Below are 19,234 nucleotides of genomic sequence, written 5' to 3'. Positions count from 1 at the left end.
GACGGTAGCGACGACGGTCGCCTCTCCTCTTCCTCCTCGAGGAGTGCGGCCGGCCTCCGTCGCCGCTCGATGTCGCGGCGGCCTCCCTTCACCGGGTACGTCACTCGGCGGCGGCGTGGCGGTCCTCCTCCTCCTTGATGCCGGCGGCGGCTCGGGGTTGGGCGTCCCTGCTCGCGGCGGCGTGGCTGGTCCCCTTCCTCCTCCTCCTCGGCGGCGCGGCGCTTGGTGGCGGCGGTGGTTGCGCTAGGGTGTGGGGAAGAAGCCGCTAGTGTGGGAGTGGGGAAGAGAGAGATGGGGGGAAGAGCCGACCGCTCATTCTCAAGTCGGTAGAATTCGTGGCGCACCTAGTTGTGCATGCGCCATAGAATTCCTTAATTAATGGCTTTCGGCTGGAGCATGCGCCCACGGGGGGTAAAATTCTATGGCGCATGCGTGCTAGGTGCGCCCTGGTACCTAACGACTTGTGCGCTCGCAGGCTAATCTTGTGTTCTGTCGAAACACGGCATTGGCCGATGGTCGCCTTTGGTAGGCTTGGGTAACCCGAGGGTTCGAACCCTGGTTGCCCTGCTTTTTTCCCTTTTTAAAAATGTTTTTGTGCATTTTTCAAGAAGCAACACAACATTTAATAATAATTACTAGAGATTTTCAATTACAAATTACTTGTCTCACACACACATGTTCTTGTCTCTCTCACACACACATGCATGTACTTGTCACACACACACACATACACCAAAAAAAGATCTTCTTCGTCCGACTCTTGAGCACACGCGCCGTCCTCGCACGCAATCTTCTTGCCACTTTCGGTTGTTGGCGGTTGAATACTTTATACCGGCCACCTTGAGATTTCTTCGCGTGAATGGACAACCTTTAGGGTAGGGAGGTCTTCCTTCTTACTTTACTAGTAGTAGGCATACCGAAGTGCTGTCGAATTCCTCCTCCATCTTCGGGTCCCGCCGTTCTTGTCCCAAGTCTTCCTGGGTGCAGGCGTCTCCTTGCATTCCTATGATGCTCCTCTTGCCCCCTCCTCACGACAACACGGCTAGGCCTCGACGGATCGGTGATGTTGAAGAAGCATTGGTCAACGGCTACCGAGTACCCATGGCTCATTTTTCGCGGATGCGTTCTTCGATTTTGCATCGAAGATCATAACCATGGTTGTGAAATATCGGCCTTCTTTTCGACCTTCTTGGCCCATCTCACACGAAACATTGGCACGCGTCTCTCACGGTAATTGAGCTCCCATATCTCCTCGATCCTTCCAAAAATCTTTCCTTGACATTAGTCTCGTCATCGGCGTATAAAGCGACATAGTTACTCTGAGTTTTGATTTTCACTATTTACATCCTTTCCTCGGTGTAGAATACATGCTGATTGATGTACGTACCCCTGATAGGTCCTTACGTTATGCGCGGGTCCCTGTATTAAGGTGTATATGAGTTTTGTCTTCGGTGGCGTATTTCTCTGTGCTTCAGCCGGTTGAGTTTGGCGAACCAACGCGTGGTAAGGTTGTGCTTTTTGGTTACGTCTCATCTTCCTCGGCCGGCCCATATCGATGTAATTAACTCGACCATGTACATATGCTGCACGAAAGGTTCGGTCGATTTAAGTGTTGTAGCGCGACCGTTGAGCCTGTCAAAGTCGTCGCGTCGATTTTCCTTGTCTTGAGCATGGGTGGGCGGTAGCCCTCGCGGTGGCCAGGCTCCGGCGAGCCTCCTGGGGTGCGTCTGGGTGGTAGACCAACATGATCCTCGTCGTCCTCGGTGCTTAGATGATGCAGCGGGAGATGCACTCGTAGGTTTAGAAACCCCTTGGCCATGCTTGCGTGGGAGCGGGCCCTATTGCGAACGTATCCTTTCATGACACCGTTCTGCCTTTCGAAAGGCATCATGTTGTGGAGGAACGTTGGTAGAGCTGTGATGTCTTCAACGACATGGAGAAGGAGATGGACGCATATATCACGAGAATGCGGGCGGGGAAGTAAACCGGAAACTCACCGCAGTATCACCACGATCTCATCCACAATAGCATCTTGAGCTGCCTCACGCACGATCGACTTCCTGGTGATAACGTCAAAAAAGTTGCATAGGCCAAACAGCGTATCACGGACGTGCTCGTCCATTATGCCTCGGATCGCAACGGAAGTATACGCGTCATTAGCACGTGGCAATCGTGAGACTTCATCTGGAGGTGAACCTCTTCTTCGCTACGTCCGGATATGCAGCATATTCCACAGAAATGCTTGGTGAAGACTTTCACTCCCTAGGAGGCACAGCTTCACTCGAGCTCCTCCGGGACTCGTTGTGTGAGCGAGCGGCGGGAAGCCCGCACCGTTCTTCTTAGCCTTTTACGAGGAAGCGTTGAGTCACTTAGTCGATCATCATCATCATCATCATCATCATCATCGTCGATATCGGGAGCTTGAAGATCTTTCACGATGCCAAAATGTTTAAGATCGTATCTTGCTTTCGGTCCATCCTTGGACTTCTGCGAGTTGCAAGAAGTGCCAAAGCGATTTCCTCGTCGCCGTTCTTCGTAATGTGCATGACATCGAGGGTTTGTGGGGCGTGTGGAGGACCTTCCGGTGCTCCAAGTCGTGGAGAAAACGGACCTCGCTTTCCATACTATGAGGCTTGTGACTCACAGCTTCGGTAGCTTCTTTCCCGGCAGGCACTCTTCCAATTTTTCGAGAGAAGATCATCGATTTACGCGCCGCTCCTCGAAGTGAGGGGGTCCATCGGGCTCATCTTTACCGTTGAACAGATCACGCGTTTTCTCCACGGGTGATCCAAGCGAAAGCCACCTTCGAGCACACAGGTGACGGTTTTCGAGGACCGGGATCCTTAGTAGTTGTAGATGCGGGGTATCGTCCATGCACTTTCACACAGCGTTGAATCCGTGGCCCACCGGCCCCGGATACATATGCGTAGCCGGGATGATCGCGTGGCCCGTCGTGATCAACGCGGCTCTCATATCGAAATAAGTTCTAGTGTGGCGTCCCACGTACGGGGGTGGCGTCTTCCACAACGTGTCTAACTCCTCTTTCCAGCAGCCCGAGATACAAATGCATGTCGACACCTGGTTGTTTCGGCCCCGAATGAGTACTCGGTGTATGTACCTTTGCTGGTGCACGGCCACGGGGGTGCGGTTGTGAGCCATACAAACACAGGCCGAGGGTGCTATGCGTGCTACTCACGGTTGCCCGAACGGATTGAGTCCATCGGTGCTCATACCCGACCTGATGTTCCTTGCGTCGCCCGAACCTAGGGAAGGCGATGTCCAATGTTTGCCAACATCCCGGCGTGCGAAGGGTGTGTCGGCCTTATGGCCATCTCGGATCTTCTTGAACCTGCCTTTCCTGCGTGCCATTGCATGAGCTTTGCTTCCTTAGGGTCCACGAAATACCGGCTATGGGCGAGACGGGGAGTGATAGGAAAGTACCATACCACCTTTCGAGGTACCTTCTTGTTCCCAACCTTGTACGATCGGTGGCCACACACGGACATGTGGTTCTGTCCTTGTACTCGCACTATAAATCACACAATCATTAATGCGGGCGTGGTATTTTTGTCTACTTGCCGGTAGGTCAGGGGACTGCGCATTTCTTGGCCTCCTCGGTACTACTTGGCAATGTGTTCCCCTCCCGGAGACGATCGTGCCGAGAATTTCGCTCTTCTTTGAAGAAATTTTGGAATCGGTCCACTTGTGCAACGTCTTCATCTGGGTAATCAAGCGTTACATGCGAAGACGCGCGTATCCTGAGGACGACACCCGAGAAAGATCGGAGTCATCCGTCTTTCTCCATTTGCGACAGCTTGGCTCTCTCTCTAGGCGCAACTCTATCGTTGCTCGTCTCCTGGAGGAGGCGGTCTTGAACATGAGAGTCCGCAAGGCGAAATTAAGCGTGGTCGCGCCGGAATCTTCTTCATCATGATGATGTTCTCCCGTAGGCATCTTCTTCTTCATGATGATCTTCTCCGTCGACTTCTTCTTCTACTTGATGATAGTCCCCGTCGGCATGATGATAGTCTTCTTCTTCATGATAGTCGTCTCGCTCGACATGGTCTTCATGCGCACCATTTGATGGGGGCGGCCGCGCCTTTAGTTGTCTTGCATGAAACCGCGCCTCGGCAGGTGCTCCTCCGGTTGTCCGGAATCGGGTTGATCCGGCGCTCGAGTTTGCATGATCGACACGGACATCTTATCGCGCCTATTGTTCGAATCAATGTCCTCCTTCGCGTCTATCTTGTATCCCCAGAGATTAGAGCGAACTCATCGAAGAACCATGCTTGCTGCCAAATGGTATACATAGAACGAAATTAGAACCGCCTGAAATGCACACATGCATGGTAGTACCTCTCTCAAGGTATTACATGGAGTGGAAAAATTAAACATTTACTCTCTATCAAAGTAGGACATATGGGTAGTGCAAAACTTGCGAAACGGAAATGAATCAACATTTCGGCAACATCCACTCCACCACAGAAGCACACACAAGCGCTTCACCGCAACAAGCATCCATACACACGACGGCCACACAAGATCTACAAGCATATGCATGTCTCCTCCAAGCATATGTATGTCTCCTCAACTACTCACCTTCTAGATTCGATACGGGACGCAGACCGCGATCGATGACTTCGAAGGAGAAATGTGGAGGCACCATACTCCTCAACTCAATTAAGTATCCAGCAAAGTAAAATTGTAATAAATACCCAAGCAAGTGAAAAGTGGAGTCAAGAATGGTATGAGAGAGAAGGGGGAGACCGAGGCTAGATGGAGGAAGAAGAATGGCTTGTGTAGTGTGGTAGGTGGGGAGGTTGCTCACTTTTGGCAGATCTGGTTCGCTAGTGCTGCGGGCGCACCAGCCACGGTGCGCCACGGGGCAATGGCTTGTCACGCGAGCGCCGCCAGCGCCGCCGATGCGCGCACGAATGACTTATTTACGCGGGCGCACGGAATGCGGTGCGCCACGGGGGGAATGCCTTATTTTTGTGGCGCAGCATCGCCCCGTGCGCCACGGAAAGAAGTGGTTTGCCGTGGCGCACACAGAGGTTTGTGCGCGATAGGGGTGTAAAACCAATGATTGGGGGTGACGGGGTGCGGGGCCATGAGTTTTTGTGGCGCATCGGCTTAGCGAAGGCGCCTGCCAAAATCCGCTATTTCCCCCCGTAGGCGCACGGAGCTTCGTGGCGCCACAAAATAAGTTTTCTGTGGCGCACCAAAAACGGTGCGCCGCGAACTCAGCTTCGCCTATAAGGGTTTTCCTACTAGTGTTATGTGCTTTTTCTTGGAGCGTACGTGTTGCTTTTGTTTTTGTTTTTGTTTGAATAAATTGGATTACATCATGCTTGTGTGGGAGAGAGACACGCTCCTTGGTTCGAATGAACACATGTGTTCTTAGCTCATAATATTCATGGCGAAGTTTCCTCTTCGTTAAATTGTTATATGGTTGGAATTGGAAAATGATACATGTAGTAATTGCTATAAATGTCTTGGGTAATGTGATACTTGGCAATTGTTGTGCTCATGTTTAAGCTCTTGCATCATATGCTTTGCACCCATTAATGAAGAAATACATAGAGCATGCTAAAATTTGGTTTGCATAATTGGTCTCTCTGAGGTCTAGATAATTTCTAGTTTTGTGTTTGAACAACAAGGAAGACGGTGTAAGAGTCTTCCATAAATGTTTCCAATATGTCTTTTATGCGAGTTTTGCTGCACTTAGGTTCATCCTTGTGTTTGTTTCAAATAACCTTGCTAGCCTAAACCTTGTATCGAGAGGGAATACTTCTCATGCATCCAAATACTTGAGCCAACCACTATGCCATTTGTGTCCACCATACCTACCTACTACATGGTATTTCTCGCCATTCACGAAATGTAAATTGCTTGAGTGCTACCTTTAAACAATTCAAAATTTATTACCTCTTATTTGTGTCAATGTTTTATAGCTCATGAGGAAGTATGTGGTGTTTATCTTTCAATCTTGTTGGGCAACTTTCACCAATGGACTAGTGGCCCATCGAAACATCCAATAATTTGTAAAGAGCGCTTGGCGGGATTCCCGGTCCCAAACTAATTAACAAAATAGACACTCCTCCATGGTATGTGATTGTTGGACGCTGCAGAAGAAGTTCGGTTAGCCATAGCTTGTGTAAGCAAAGGTTGGGAGGAGTGTCATCATAATAAAACTAAAATAAAAGGTACTCCTTCACGGTGCGGATTTGCGTTGACTCGGCCGGCGAACCCGAGAATTCGCGATGCACCACGTCCCGGGCCACCATACGCGACGTTTTGGCCGCTTTCGTCGGGCTAGGTGGCCTCAAAAACGAGAAAAAAAAAGTTTTGACATGCACCACGGAGGGACCAAAATCGTCGGCCATGGTACACCAGCAACCACGGCGCGACTTCAACTTCGTCGGCCATGGCAACTTTTCTTGTAGTGTTATGAGTTAACTCTTATGCAAGACTTATTGATGCTTGTCTTGAAGTACTATTCATGAAAAGTCTTTGCTTTATGATTCATTTGTTTACTCATGTCATTACCATTGTTTTGATCGCTGCATTCATTACATATGTTTACAATAGTATGATCAAGGTTATGATGGCATGTCACTCCGTAAATTATCTTTGTTATCGTTTACTCGCTCGGGACGAGCAGAACTAAGCTTGGGGATGCCGATACGTCTCCGACGTATCGATAATTTCTTATGTTCCATGCCACATTATTGATGATATCTACATGTTTTATGCATACTTTATGTCATATTTATGCGTTTTCCGGAACTAACCTATTGACGAGATGCCGAAGGGCCGGTTCTCGTTTTACTCGTTTTTGGTTCCGTAAATCCTAGTAAGGAAATATTCTCGGAATCGGACGAAATCAAGGCCCAGCATCCTATTTTTCCACGAAGCTTCCAGAACACCCGAGAGCCGCCAGAGGAGGGCCCTGTGGGCCCCAGACGACAGGGTGGCGCGGCCAGGGCCTGGGCCGCGCCCCCCTAGTGCGTCGTCGCCTCGTCGCCCCATCGAATCCGCCTCTTCGCCTATTTAAAGGTCCCTGACCTAAAACCTCGATACGAAAAAGCCACGGTACGAGAAACCTTCCAGAGCCGCCGCCATCGCGAAGCCAAGATCTGGGGGACAGGAGTCTCTGTTCTGGCACGCCGCCGGGGCGGGGAAGTGCCCCCGGAAGGCTTCTCCGTCGACACCACCGCCATCTTCGTCAACGCTGCTGTCTCCCATGAGGAGGGAGTAGTTCTCCATCGAGGCTCGGGGCTGCACCGGTAGCTATGTGGTTCATCTCTCTCCTATGTACTTCAATACAATAATCTCATGAGCTGCCTTACATGATTGAGATTCATATGATGATGCTTGTAATCTAGATGTCATTATGCTAGTCAAGTGGATTTTACTTATGTGATCTCCGGAGACTCATTGTCCCACGTGTGTAAAGGTGACAGTGTGTGCACCGTGTGGGTTTCTTAGGCTATATTTCACGAATACTTATTCACCGTTATGAATGGCATAGTGAAGTGCTTATTTATATCCCTTTATGATTGCAATGTGTTTTGTATCACAATTTATCTGTGTGCTACTCTAGTGATGTTATTAAAGTAGTTTATTCCTCCTGCATGGTGTAATGGTGACAGTGTGTTCATCGTGTAGTACTTGGCGTAGGCTATGATTGTGATCTCTTGTAGATTATGAAGTTAACTATTGCTATGATGGTATTGATGTGATTTATGCCTCCTTTCGTAGCGTGAAGGTGACAATGTGCATGCTATGTTAGTACTTGGTTTGGTTATGTTGATCTGTCATGCACTCTAAGGTTATTTAAACATGAACATCGAATATTGTGGAGCTTGTTAACTCCGGCATTGAGGGTTCGTGTAATCCTACACAGTTAGTGGTGTTCATCATCCAATAAGAGAGTGTAGAGTCTAGCATCTATTTATTTATTCTGTTATGTGATCAATGTTGAGAGTGTCCACTAGTGAAAGTATGATCCCTAGGCCTTGTTCCTAAATACTGCTACCGCTGCTTGTTTACTCGTTTCTATCGCATCTGTACTTCCTGCAATATTACCACCATCAACCACACGCCGACAAGCACTTTTCTCGGTGCCGTTACTACTGCTCATATATATTCATACCACCTGTATTTCACTATCTCTTCGCCGAACTGGTGCACCTATTAGGTGTGTTGGGGACACAAGAGACTTCTTGCTTTGTGGTTGCAGGGTTGCATGAGAGGGATATCTTTGACCTCTTCCTCCTTGAGTTCGATAAATCTTGGGTGATCCACTTAAGGGAAACTTGCTGCTGTTCTACAAACCTCTGCTCTTGGAGGCCCAACACTGTCTACAAGAATAGAAGCACCCGTAGACATCAGTAGTGTCATTCAAAAATGATGTGATTATCAAGTTTGGATATTTACAATGCTTTAGTCATATCATCATATTGATATATTTCAAACATTGTAATTTGTGGAACATATTTTACAAGTCTGTATGCAGGAGAAAATCATAACTCAAAACTTTGCCACTTTGATCAAATCGCATATACTTGTTTTTCTTGTCAATTTAATATCCTTTCTTCATTCTGAAATTCTTTGAACACATCAAATAGTTTCAGGCTTATGTTTCATTTAGAAAATACACATATTTACTTAAATCAACAATGAAGTTTATGAAATAATGATATCCACTACTTGCTGAAATCTAGTACATCATTATTTATGATACTCAACAATTTAGCTCACATTCCGTTTTACCAGAACACGGAATTTTATTCATAAGGCATAATTTACAATTGCCAAAATATCAAATATCTAAAGACCTCGTGATTCATCGGAATGGAGCACATTATACCAACATGAATTAAATGGTAGTGTCATTCAAAAATGATGTGATTATCAAGTTTGGATATTTTCCGGGATTTTAGCATTTTTATAAACGTTCAATCTATAATTAGCGGGATTATAAAATAAACAACTCATTCATAACCAAACATGAACATAAAAAGACTTTATTCATAAGAAGGACAACTAACTTGTCTCCTACTCGTATGAATAATTATCTTGCGAAATGCGAGGCATGCTAATAAGGCTCACATTCATAACGGTTACAAATATTTATTCAAGTCCATATAACTAATCCAAATGATAGATGTGGAGAGAGTGTGCCATTGGCTATCAACCGTCTTGCTTGCGATAGGTCTAACCACCATCTGTGGACCACCCGGACTTGCTGGTATTGGACTATGTCGTTAGTATAATCATGAAGCATATCCACAACAACTTGTCCATTCAAAAGAGGGTGTGCTGCCCATCTCTAATCTCATGTTTAGAGGCTAGTTTAAAGTAGCAATACTTCTCCAAACCATGTACCCGTTGGCCCAAGGCAGGGAATATATTGTTTGTGTTGTTATATTTAGACTAGCTGACATCTTGGTTATTTGGTGGCTAGTCTGCCGGATCGAATCACCACCCTAGTAAAATTTCCAAACCCACTTCAACATGAGTGTGATGTTCATCCTCTTTGTGTTGATATGCCCTAACCTACCAGACTCCTTTCGTCGACAAACCATTGACAGATTCACCAAGTGGTATATGTGTTTAGGGTCAGATCATATCCAATAAAATTGTGAGCGGTGGGTATCGTACTTTCCATGGACCCCTTCATCGAGGAGAAAACCCATTGCATGCTAGGAAGGATTTGGACATGACCAATCTCCCCTGGAGCGAGGAATCTACCCTGCCATAAATCCACTCGAGTGGAAACTTTTCGCCAACCAAAAAAACCGATTGTTCCATCGTCATGTTCCTATCTCACACCGATAAGCCTAGATACATATACAAAAATATATCCAAACGACAACTCAACTTGTTAGCGACCCGATGATGGACCTCCATGGGTTGACCCATACCAATTACTTCACTCTTGTGGAGGTTTGATCTTCAGCCCGAACATGTCCAGAAAATAGAGGAGTAAAACGTTGGACATGTGCAAAAGACGGAGCTACTCCCACTTTGCGCCCCTCTCGTCAGCGCGCTCACTGGTGGCCACGAAGGTGAGTCAGTTAAAAGATAAAAATTCCCACGGGGGAATTAGCATAATTAGCAACCATCAAAGCTACTCCGACGAGTTCAGGACACACATAAAATAAGATTCGGACTCGGTTCGTTTGGTTCTAGAGTTTTAGTGGGGATTAGCGGGGATAATCCCCACCAAATTTGAAATCCCCATTTATTCTAAATACATGTTTGGTGCTAGAGTATTTGCGAGTTTAATCCCCACTTATCCCCACATTTTTCTAAATCTTAATGTATTTTTTCAATACTCAGTACTCTACCCCTACCTAGTGGATTGGGGATGGGGTTTTCTGGGAATTGGGTGACACTAGAGGTTCATCCAATACTCTAAAGTATTATCCCCGCTAATTCACATAAACACTCTAGTACCAAACAAGGCCTTATAGGGTGTATTTCACTCTTTGTGGATTGTGATACATCTGGATCCTTCTCGCAAAATGAAAAACAATGATGATATTCTGGTGGTGCTGCTTTTGTACGGGCATATTAAAAAAATATTTTAAATTATATTAAGTAATCGCCTCTTGGTAATTTCTCTAGATTGGTATGTGTAATTTAGGTGTACTAGTCATGTTCCGGAACGATGTTGTTTGTTGTTTCAGAGTAGGTATTATGTTTCAGTTATGTTGAGAAACTGTTTTATATATGCAGCCCTCGTACCAGCTTAGTTTTATGAACAAACTTGAGATGTCAGTAGCAAGATCTAACCACAAAAGTGTAAACCAAATCGAATGATTATAACTTCGGACATAAACAAGCAGCTCCCTTAAAAAGAAAACAAATGCAGAAGACAAGCAGCAATCTACCACAAGATCTACCAGCTCGAGATGCTTCTGATGGTCCATATGCGTCTGTATTACGAATGCTCTTCATTATATAAACATATCATTGACAAAATGCCATGTACTCAGCAAACATCATATGGACCATACATGTTACGGCCGCCCCAAAGTCAAATTGAAGTGGAGGAAACCGACGCCCAGAATAAAAATTGATTCTTCAAATGAAGTCGCTAACGAAGAAGGATACTGTTGCCAGATGGCGATCCAGAGACTCAGACGTGGCTCGTCTAGTACGTAGTATACTAGTATCCACCGATGCAGATGGCCACAAAACTACAAAATCAATACTACAGCAAACCCAGTAAACTGATATGATCTGGAGGATTTTTCCAGCAAATCCAGTGAATTCCTGCTGTAATAAGTTCCATCTTGAGTAAATCGGCGGTCAGCAAATGTGAACATTTATATACAATATACTATCCTAGTAGTATTATTTTTCGTACTATTATCGTACACAACAACAGGACACGACGATGTGGTGCTGGTTGGTGAGTGTCATGTGAAACAAAGCACCTTCCATAAAAATACTCACGATTTGCTCCTCCTCCCGTCCACTTCGTCTTTGGTCTTCCCCCTCCTCCTCCAAAACCAACTCCCGTTTCTCGATCTCAATCGATCCCATAAATTCCTCCCCGCGCCTCACAAATCACCTTCGCCGTCCTGCACGGCCTCCGGCCTCCCGCAGGTGTCTCTTGTGCGTTTCCTCTGCATCTTCTGCATCAGAGGTCGCGCGCCTTTTGAAACAAGATTCGGAGCGGAAAGCTTCTTTTTTTCCTGAAGGAGCAAAAGGTCGCAGGTTCAGATTCAGAGCTGCATCTGCGGAAAGCTGAGCGCTTTTGCTCGCCTCTTTTGGCCTTGGGCAAAACAGATTGGATCTCTGTGCAGGAGTCTATTTCCAAGTTTGGGTCAAGTCGAGGAGCTCGATTTGGGGCTGGTAAGAAACGATGCCTTCCTCTCTAGCACCGCTTCCATTTTGCATCCGGTTGCTCCACTTTCGGCAGCTCTAAACTTTATAATGATATATCTGCCATATTTCCCGTGCTCCGATTGCTCGGTTAGATGTTTACCTTTTTTCGTTTGTTTTCTCATAGATGAGATGGACAGTAAACCTCCTTCTGCCCTTCCATTTCACAACATGGAAGTAGAATTTCTCTGCAAGTTCCTGTAGATATTATGCCCGCCCACAGTAGCTAAGAGATTTGCAGTGCACTGCAGGTCATAAAGGAGGGATAGAGAGGGTCAAACTTCCCCTTGTTTCTCTGGAAACAGCGGGTCAAAATTGTGGTACACAGGCGCATGATATGAATAGATTTTTTGAATAAAAATAAAATATCGTCTTCTGTTAGCCTTTCGCAATCAGAGAGCTTCTTTTTTCCTTCCTGAAACTTCACCAATCACCATCAGAGAGTTGGCTGTCTGTGTTGCCAATTTGCCATCATCTATCGTGTATTGAGTGCGCGACTAGAACCTTTAGCCCACTGACTAGAGACTATTCAAATGGGAATGGTATTCTCTAGAGCGGTATTGACTCAATCTCACATGGTTTGGTTCGTCTGGGATTCGCCTATACGGGCTAGTTGCTTTCCTTAGTGGATGCTGCTTAGTTTACAGTACACGCTAATCTTCCTATTTGGTGGCTACATAGTTTTCTCTTGGCTGTGCTATTGACCGTTTCGTTGTCTCCATTGCGTGCATACGTCAGCAAGTAATTGTTTTCTTCCCTTCTCATGGTGCTTGTGTGATGATCTTTGGATTTTTAAATCAAAGAAAAATATTTAGAGATCGGAGTTTTCTTTCTGTTTGCAGGAGATCAGCAGTTACTGATGTTTTTATCTTGTGTATATGCAGTGGTGGCAAGCTCGTTTGGAAGATCCTGATAGCTAGGAAATTGGTGAAGTTCTGGTTGTCGCGCAGTTCCGGAAGAGATGTCTTTCCGCAGCATAGTCCGTGATGTTAGAGAGAGCTTTGGAAGCTTATCAAGGCGGGGTTTTGAGGTGAGGATTTCGGGTCTCCCTGGTCTTTCCGGCCATCACAGAGGGAAGTCTGTTGGATCTCTGAGTGCACTGCACGACCGAGCTGCAATAGTTGATCAAAATGGCTGGGCTGGTCTACCTCCTGAACTACTCCGCGATGTAATGAAAAGACTGGAGGAAGGCGAGAGCACTTGGCCGTCCCGCAAAGATGTTGTTGCTTGTGCAGCTGCCTGCAAGGCATGGAGAGAGATCTGTAAAGATATAGTGCAGAGCCCAGAGTTCTGTGGGAAACTCACTTTTCCATTGTCTCTTAAACAGGTAAGGATTCAACTGAGTTTAATTTCCTGATGTATATTTTATTCTCATCTTACATCCTAACATAATATGAACTTGAGAAATGATTCTCGCCCAAATCTTAAGAAATCGACATAGCAGTAATTCGTATGCTTAGCAATTGCAAGTAACTTGTGGCAATTCAAAAATGGCTTCTCCGGTAAGATATGCTTACTCAGTGGCGTAGCTTTGCACAAGCTACAAGTCAGGACAAGCCACCGCTCTCCCAACTTTGAAAGATTTACTGAACGATTTTTATTACTCCCTCCGTTCCCCAAAAAACTTCTTAGCTTTTTCTAGACAAAGTTGAGAAGCTTTTTTAGGAACGGAGGGAGTACAAGGTTTAGAAGGAAAAAAATAAAGCATTTTGCCCCCCCCCCCCCCCATAAAATTTTTGCAAGCCTGTGCTTACTTACAAAAGTTTGCATTTTTTGACATTGACTTTTTTTAATCTACAGCCAGGACCTCGAGATGGATTAATCCAGTGCTTTATAAAAAGGGACAAATCAACATTAACCTATTATCTCTACTTGTGTCTTAGCCCTGGTAAGCATATCTTCTGCTTCCCTCATTAATCTCATACTGAAAAATTCCTGCGTATAATTTGGATACCTGCAGAATTTGTTTAGTATCTTCCTAGTAAGCATTGCTAAGTGATGTGCTAATTATATGTTCTGTATCATGTAGCCGTGCTTAGTGAGAATGGGAAGTTCCTGCTAGCAGCTAAGAGGAATCGACGGACAACATATACCGAATATATAATTTCTGTGGATTCTAAAAATATCTCGCGATCAAGTAACGGCTATGTTGGAAAAATGAGGTGAAGTACATTCTTTCTCAACATTCTTAGTATTTTACTATAGGTGCATTTAGATCTGACATTGTGTACCAACAGGTCAAATTTTCTTGGCACAAAATTCATCGTTTACGACACTCAGCCGCCATACAATGCTGGGAGCCTTGCCTCATGCCAACGTGCAAGCCGTCGAATCTCTTCTAGAAGGGTTTCACCAAAGGTACCCACTGGTAGCTACCCAGTTGCCCAGGTGAACTATGAGCTAAATGTGCTCGGCACAAGGGGGCCGAGGCGTATGCAGTGCACGATGCATTCCATCCCAGCATCTGCACTAGAGCCGGAAGGTGTGGTACCTGGCCAACCCAAGCAACTCCTTCCTGGTCCATTTGACGAGTCTTTTCGCAGCACATACCCCTCCTCCAGGTTCTCAATTACAGACTTCAGCAGCTCTCGCTTCTCAGAAGTAAGTGGAGTGGTGCAGCCAGACGAGGAGGGTGGGGAGGCTAAGGAGAGGCCTTTAGTTCTCTGCAACAAAGTGCCAAGATGGCATGAGCAGCTGCAGTGTTGGTGCCTCAACTTCCGAGGTCGGGTGACCGTGGCCTCAGTGAAGAACTTCCAGTTGACAGCCGCACCACAACCAGCTGCCGTGCCGTCTGAATCTTCACAGCCGCCCCACCAGCAGCAAGCCCAGCCTTCGAGTTCCTCGTCCTCGTCATCCGATCACGAGAAGGTGATTCTGCAGTTTGGTAAGGTTACGAAGGACATGTTCACCATGGACTACCGATACCCACTCTCGGCGTTCCAGGCATTCGCCATCTGCTTGACCAGTTTCGACACCAAGCTGGCTTGTGAATAGATCGGTATCACTAGTGTATGTGTGTGTGTGTGCGTGATAAGTGCATCCTTATTTGTCTTTTTTATTTCTGTTGTTGATTTACTTATTTGTTCCTCTACTGTCAAGAATGGCAAGAAATCTGAAGGTCTCTTATTTGCTGCATTTATTTCAAAGCCTGTGAAATTGTTTGTACATTGTAACAGAAAAAAATAGACATCTTTGAATGATATGCATTTTATTTCCTGGCCAATGACGTGTACATGACTAATTACTGATGCACGTGAACTCCTCTTAAACTGTGCTGGGACAAATGCTCTTTCTGAGGTGTGGTCATCAGAGGGTTGATGGCAGAAAATGGTGCTGTGTTATGGAACACCTGGGTGCAATTTGGATTTACGAAACCAGCTACTGATTATATGTTCCTGAGGAAGCATTTAAAAAGGAGAAAATTTACAGTTCAATGGTCTACAGCTCTGCAAATTATATACAGTTAGCAATCTACAATCTTCAGACACTCTTCCTGGAATCTTGCAACATAAAATGCATAACTAATGTTTAGAGAAACAACCCTGTGATCAATCAGCACTCCCCAAATTCATCCAAATTTCAGCATCCTGACCCTCACCCGATGAACAACTTGGTGATGTACACATACGGGCATCGCTGGAGACAATTTCTCATTGCAACGACAGACTCATAGACAATCAACAAAGTCCATCGCAGCGCTATTTCTGCACAGGAGATGAGGGGCATGCAGCATTGCCAACTGAAATGTCCAGGACCCTAGCTTCACTTGAGCTCTCAGCCATAGTTCGGATAACAGGAATCTCATTATCTGAATCAGGCGTGCAGCCAGTTGTGTGGTATGTCGCACCATTGCTTCCAGTTCCGAACTCTTCATCACTCAATTCATCTGACCGGCGCCGTGTGGTCTTCAGGATGTCAAGTCCCATCTCAAGATCATCCTCCACTTTGGCTCGTGGACGATGGGGCGTCTCATCTTCCAGTGCACTAGAGCGGCTGAACCGTGGCTGGGATGCCACGTGTTCCTCTTGAACAATGGCTCTCAGGTTGATCCTAGAAGGCTTCCTTTTCGTGCAGAGAACCTCAAAACAATTGTGCATGCAGCCAAGGTTGAACGCGTTGGGTTGGTTGCTGTATTTGTACTTGAGATTCTCATATGTTGTCTTGGGAAAAAAGAAGTGGAGATTTAATCAGGATAAATAAAGTTGTACAAGCATTGCATAAAAAAGGCCTGCTATAGAAAACACATCCAATGAGATTTGCTACGACCACAAACATTTCAAATTAGCCAATACAAGCATCATATCTTAATCTTTATGTGAGAATGGATTACTGACTGGTGAAAATAGAAACCTTCTACAATGTATCTGAAGGTACCTACCTATGGTTTATGTGGGCTGTTAGTTTAGGTGTTGTGCCTTCTTCATAGTTATGGGGGACTAACCTTATTATTTGCAATGAGGTATGAGTGAAATCCGGTGAGACCACCAACGAACCAGAAACAAATGAAACAATACGCCATGACTGCCACTGATGCTGGAGATATTTTAATTGCCTCCACCACTGAATGTTGGCCCTTATTCATGAGAAGACTGATGTACAATGCACACATTGAAAATACATAGAAACACAGGACTGCTGCTGAAGCAACAAACCAGAAGAAGTAGCTGTAATTGCGCTGCAAAGGAGAACACAAATGCAGATAAGCTGAGATTATTTTGATAGGAAGCTGTGAGGTTGTCAAAGGTCAAATAACTCATAGCTTGATTCCTTTAATAAGGAAAAATAAATAAGCATAACAAACCTGTCCAATACATTGACCAACCCAAGGGCAGTGGTGATCAAACCGCTCGACACAATTATCACATTTCGAACAGTGGGAGCAGCGAGGAGGCCGATATAACATGCAAGTTTCACAATATTTTACTCTCACAGGCACACCATTGACCATAATCTCTTTTATCCGAGGGAACTGAAGAGTATGAGGAGCTGAAGCGTCATGAGAGAACTCCTCCACAGGTGGATGTGAATTCCGTGGTACAATACCTGGATCTTGAGATGAGGTCAAGAAGAGCAGTAACAGTACCTAACAATCAGATTTTGCAGAGAGAGCATACTATGATTTGGTTATTGTTTACAAAGTAGCATGGAGTAAAATTCACAAAAGAACGTCCACTCTTGAGAAAGAACATAACACATGGAGAACCGTAACAAAAAAAGACTATTATTCTGCAAGATCAGAACATGGATAAAATTACTAGTAATTGCTCAATAGATCAAACTAACAACAACATGGAGCGGCAATTTTCCAAGTCAAGACATAAATATAGAACCATGCATGAAGTATATGTAAGTGAAAAAGTGGATAACTGGCAACAAGAAAAGGAAGATCAAAGGATCACACAATGAGAGAAGTTCTACTTTAACATACAACGTGCAGTTACGATCAAAATTCAAATGATGTATCAACAACGTCAAGCTTGATCTATGCGACTCTGTACTAAGCTAAAAATTATCTTACGAGGTTCCCTTGATGACAGAAACAAAAGTTCTTAGCTTATTCTCAACTATATTCACATCATAAATTCTAAACTGCAATCATGAAAAGATAGCGACATCCTGGTAAAGTTTAACCATTAACCCTTGTTTTATGATCATAATGGTGGCAAACTTAATTACTAATACACCAAACCAAAGCTACAGCACGTGGAACATATTGACATGTATGTCTGATTAACTCAGATTAGATACTGAAACTTTGCATGTTTCAAACTATTTTTGCGCTGAAGCTCTCAGAAAATATGTCAACATTTTGGTATTTCTCCAACTGAAAGAAGCACACAAGTGATCTCTGGTGAACAACAAATCCTATCATCCTATGCAAGACCTTAGCATAATTCTTTAGTAGATATGCAAAGAATGGTTACTCACATGAACTGTCAGGGCTACAGTAACAACCAGAATTGCATACCCTGCATTATATGCAGGAAATATGTGTATGAGATGTTTGGCCACAAAGACGCAAAAGACAACAACAGGGGTCGCGATCAGCGCGAAAGATAGTAGAGTGGCCTTGGCATCTGGTCCAAAGATCAACCTTCCACCACACCAGATTATCTGAAGAAAATGAGAAAAATCAATGAAACATCTGACAGCTTCAGCTGCTAATACAACATACCATGGCATGAGCAGAGTAAATATGTCAATGTAGTTTCCTTCATTGAACCCATCCCCACCCCTCAATACAATTTCCCTTTCTTTAAACCCTTGAACTAATCAGTTCAGTGGCCTGAATAGTGATGAAATAGGTCAACGGAACTAACGGATCATCCTACAGAAAAGTTAAAAGCATGCCTACACAAGAAAGTAATGAGATGCAATGTTTACAAGCATAGTGCATAATTTTCTAAGCAACCTGAGCCTGGTTGGATTAGCACCAACATGGGCTGCACAAAGAAACTTGGACCTCCCAATTGGATTATCCTATTGGGGAGAGGAAGGTCGTCATTTACACTGTCACCACTCACCCCAGCTCCAAATCGACCGAGAATAATTTAATCATCTGTCTCGTCAGTAGTGGAGTTTAATACACAAATCACATGCAAATCAATCAACTAACCAGGTAAAGATACGACCTTATCCCATTCCCACTGTCACCCTCTTCTTCCTCACCAGGTTAGAAACAACAATACAACATGTCTCCACAAGATAATAGACCCACAAATCAAGAAGAGTAGACGAGCACGATTTTTCTGAACCCAAGAAAGAATAGGGGAAGAGTGGGAGAGAGACGGTGATGGAGTAATCTAATCTCACGTACGTTGTTGCCTTTCCAAACTTGGTAGACCTTCAGCGGCTTGGCCATGGCCGCGCCGCCGCCGCCTGCCGCCGCGCCGAAGCAGGAAGGAAGGAAAATCCACCAGTCGTCGCAGCCCGCCCTTGTACTCCTCCGTCCACCGGGAGGAAGGAACTCTTATTCTCCCTCCACCTCCTCTCCCTCTCCGGTTGATTTCCCCCAGAGGCGGGACGCGGCCAGGGGGGCACAGAAGCGAGATGCGATGAATCGCCGGTGGGTCTTCTTCCTCGGTGTGACAGAGATTTATCTATCTGGCTGCAGCCCCAAAAGATTTGATTTTGGATGGCTACAGTCAGGAGAGGTGAGGAGGTAACCTTGTCACGCCGCCGGAGTAGGGAAGCATCTGTTCTTTGTTCCCTGGGACACTTTCTCCCTTCTCACTCTCACTATTTCTTTAATTTTTTTACTTTAATTACATGGTATTATTTTCTTATGTTCACATTAAATGAATGTCATTATTAATGCCTGAAAATTCGG

General features: G+C 45.2%; 2 protein-coding genes across 3 annotated transcripts; one reads left to right on the top strand and one right to left on the bottom strand.

The window, feature by feature from the left end:
- Window positions 1-11,428: 11,428 nt before the first annotated feature.
- Window positions 11,429-15,127, top strand: LOC124691999 (tubby-like F-box protein 12). Of its 2 annotated transcripts, none has more exons than XM_047225302.1 (5): window positions 11,429-11,874; window positions 12,789-13,231; window positions 13,705-13,792; window positions 13,934-14,066; window positions 14,142-15,127. In XM_047225302.1, the coding sequence occupies exons 2-5, from the start codon at window positions 12,866-12,868 to the stop codon at window positions 14,896-14,898; spliced, it is 1,344 nt and encodes a 447-aa protein (XP_047081258.1). In that variant the 5' UTR covers window positions 11,429-11,874; window positions 12,789-12,865; the 3' UTR covers window positions 14,899-15,127. The 2 variants fall into 2 exon arrangements, with proteins under 2 accessions (XP_047081258.1, XP_047081265.1); XM_047225309.1 differs by lacking the exon at window positions 11,429-11,874 and adding an exon at window positions 12,359-12,645.
- Window positions 15,128-15,222: 95 nt separating this feature from the next.
- Window positions 15,223-19,124, bottom strand: LOC124692017 (protein S-acyltransferase 8-like). Its single transcript, XM_047225317.1, has 5 exons — window positions 18,722-19,124; window positions 17,833-18,018; window positions 16,706-16,987; window positions 16,346-16,579; window positions 15,223-16,064 (listed from the first exon to the last, which is right to left on the bottom strand). Exons 1-5 carry the CDS (start codon window positions 18,764-18,766, stop codon window positions 15,603-15,605), a joined length of 1,209 nt encoding a protein of 402 aa, XP_047081273.1. The 5' UTR covers window positions 18,767-19,124; the 3' UTR covers window positions 15,223-15,602.
- Window positions 19,125-19,234: the final 110 nt, after the last annotated feature.

The sequence above is a fragment of the Lolium rigidum genome, chromosome 1, assembly GCF_022539505.1.
Source record: "Lolium rigidum isolate FL_2022 chromosome 1, APGP_CSIRO_Lrig_0.1, whole genome shotgun sequence".
Taxonomy (NCBI): domain Eukaryota; kingdom Viridiplantae; phylum Streptophyta; class Magnoliopsida; order Poales; family Poaceae; genus Lolium; species Lolium rigidum.
This window is presented reverse-complemented; position numbering and strand designations above follow the sequence as displayed.

Coding starts and splice junctions, on each gene's coding strand:
- LOC124691999 (XM_047225302.1), top strand. CDS start 12,866: ATGTCTTTCCGCAGCATAGTCCGTGATGTTAGAGAGAGCTTTGGAAGC. Junction 13,232..13,704: donor TTCCATTGTCTCTTAAACAG/GTAAGGATTCAA, acceptor TTTAATCTACAG/CCAGGACCTCGAGATGGATT. Junction 13,793..13,933: donor CTACTTGTGTCTTAGCCCTG/GTAAGCATATCT, acceptor TGTATCATGTAG/CCGTGCTTAGTGAGAATGGG.
- LOC124692017 (XM_047225317.1), bottom strand. CDS start 18,766: ATGGCCAAGCCGCTGAAGGTCTACCAAGTTTGGAAAGGCAACAAC. Junction 16,988..17,832: donor CTGTAGCCCTGACAGTTCAT/GTGAGTAACCAT, acceptor TCTGATTGTTAG/GTACTGTTACTGCTCTTCTT. Junction 16,580..16,705: donor TTGGTCAATGTATTGGACAG/GTTTGTTATGCT, acceptor TCTCCTTTGCAG/CGCAATTACAGCTACTTCTT.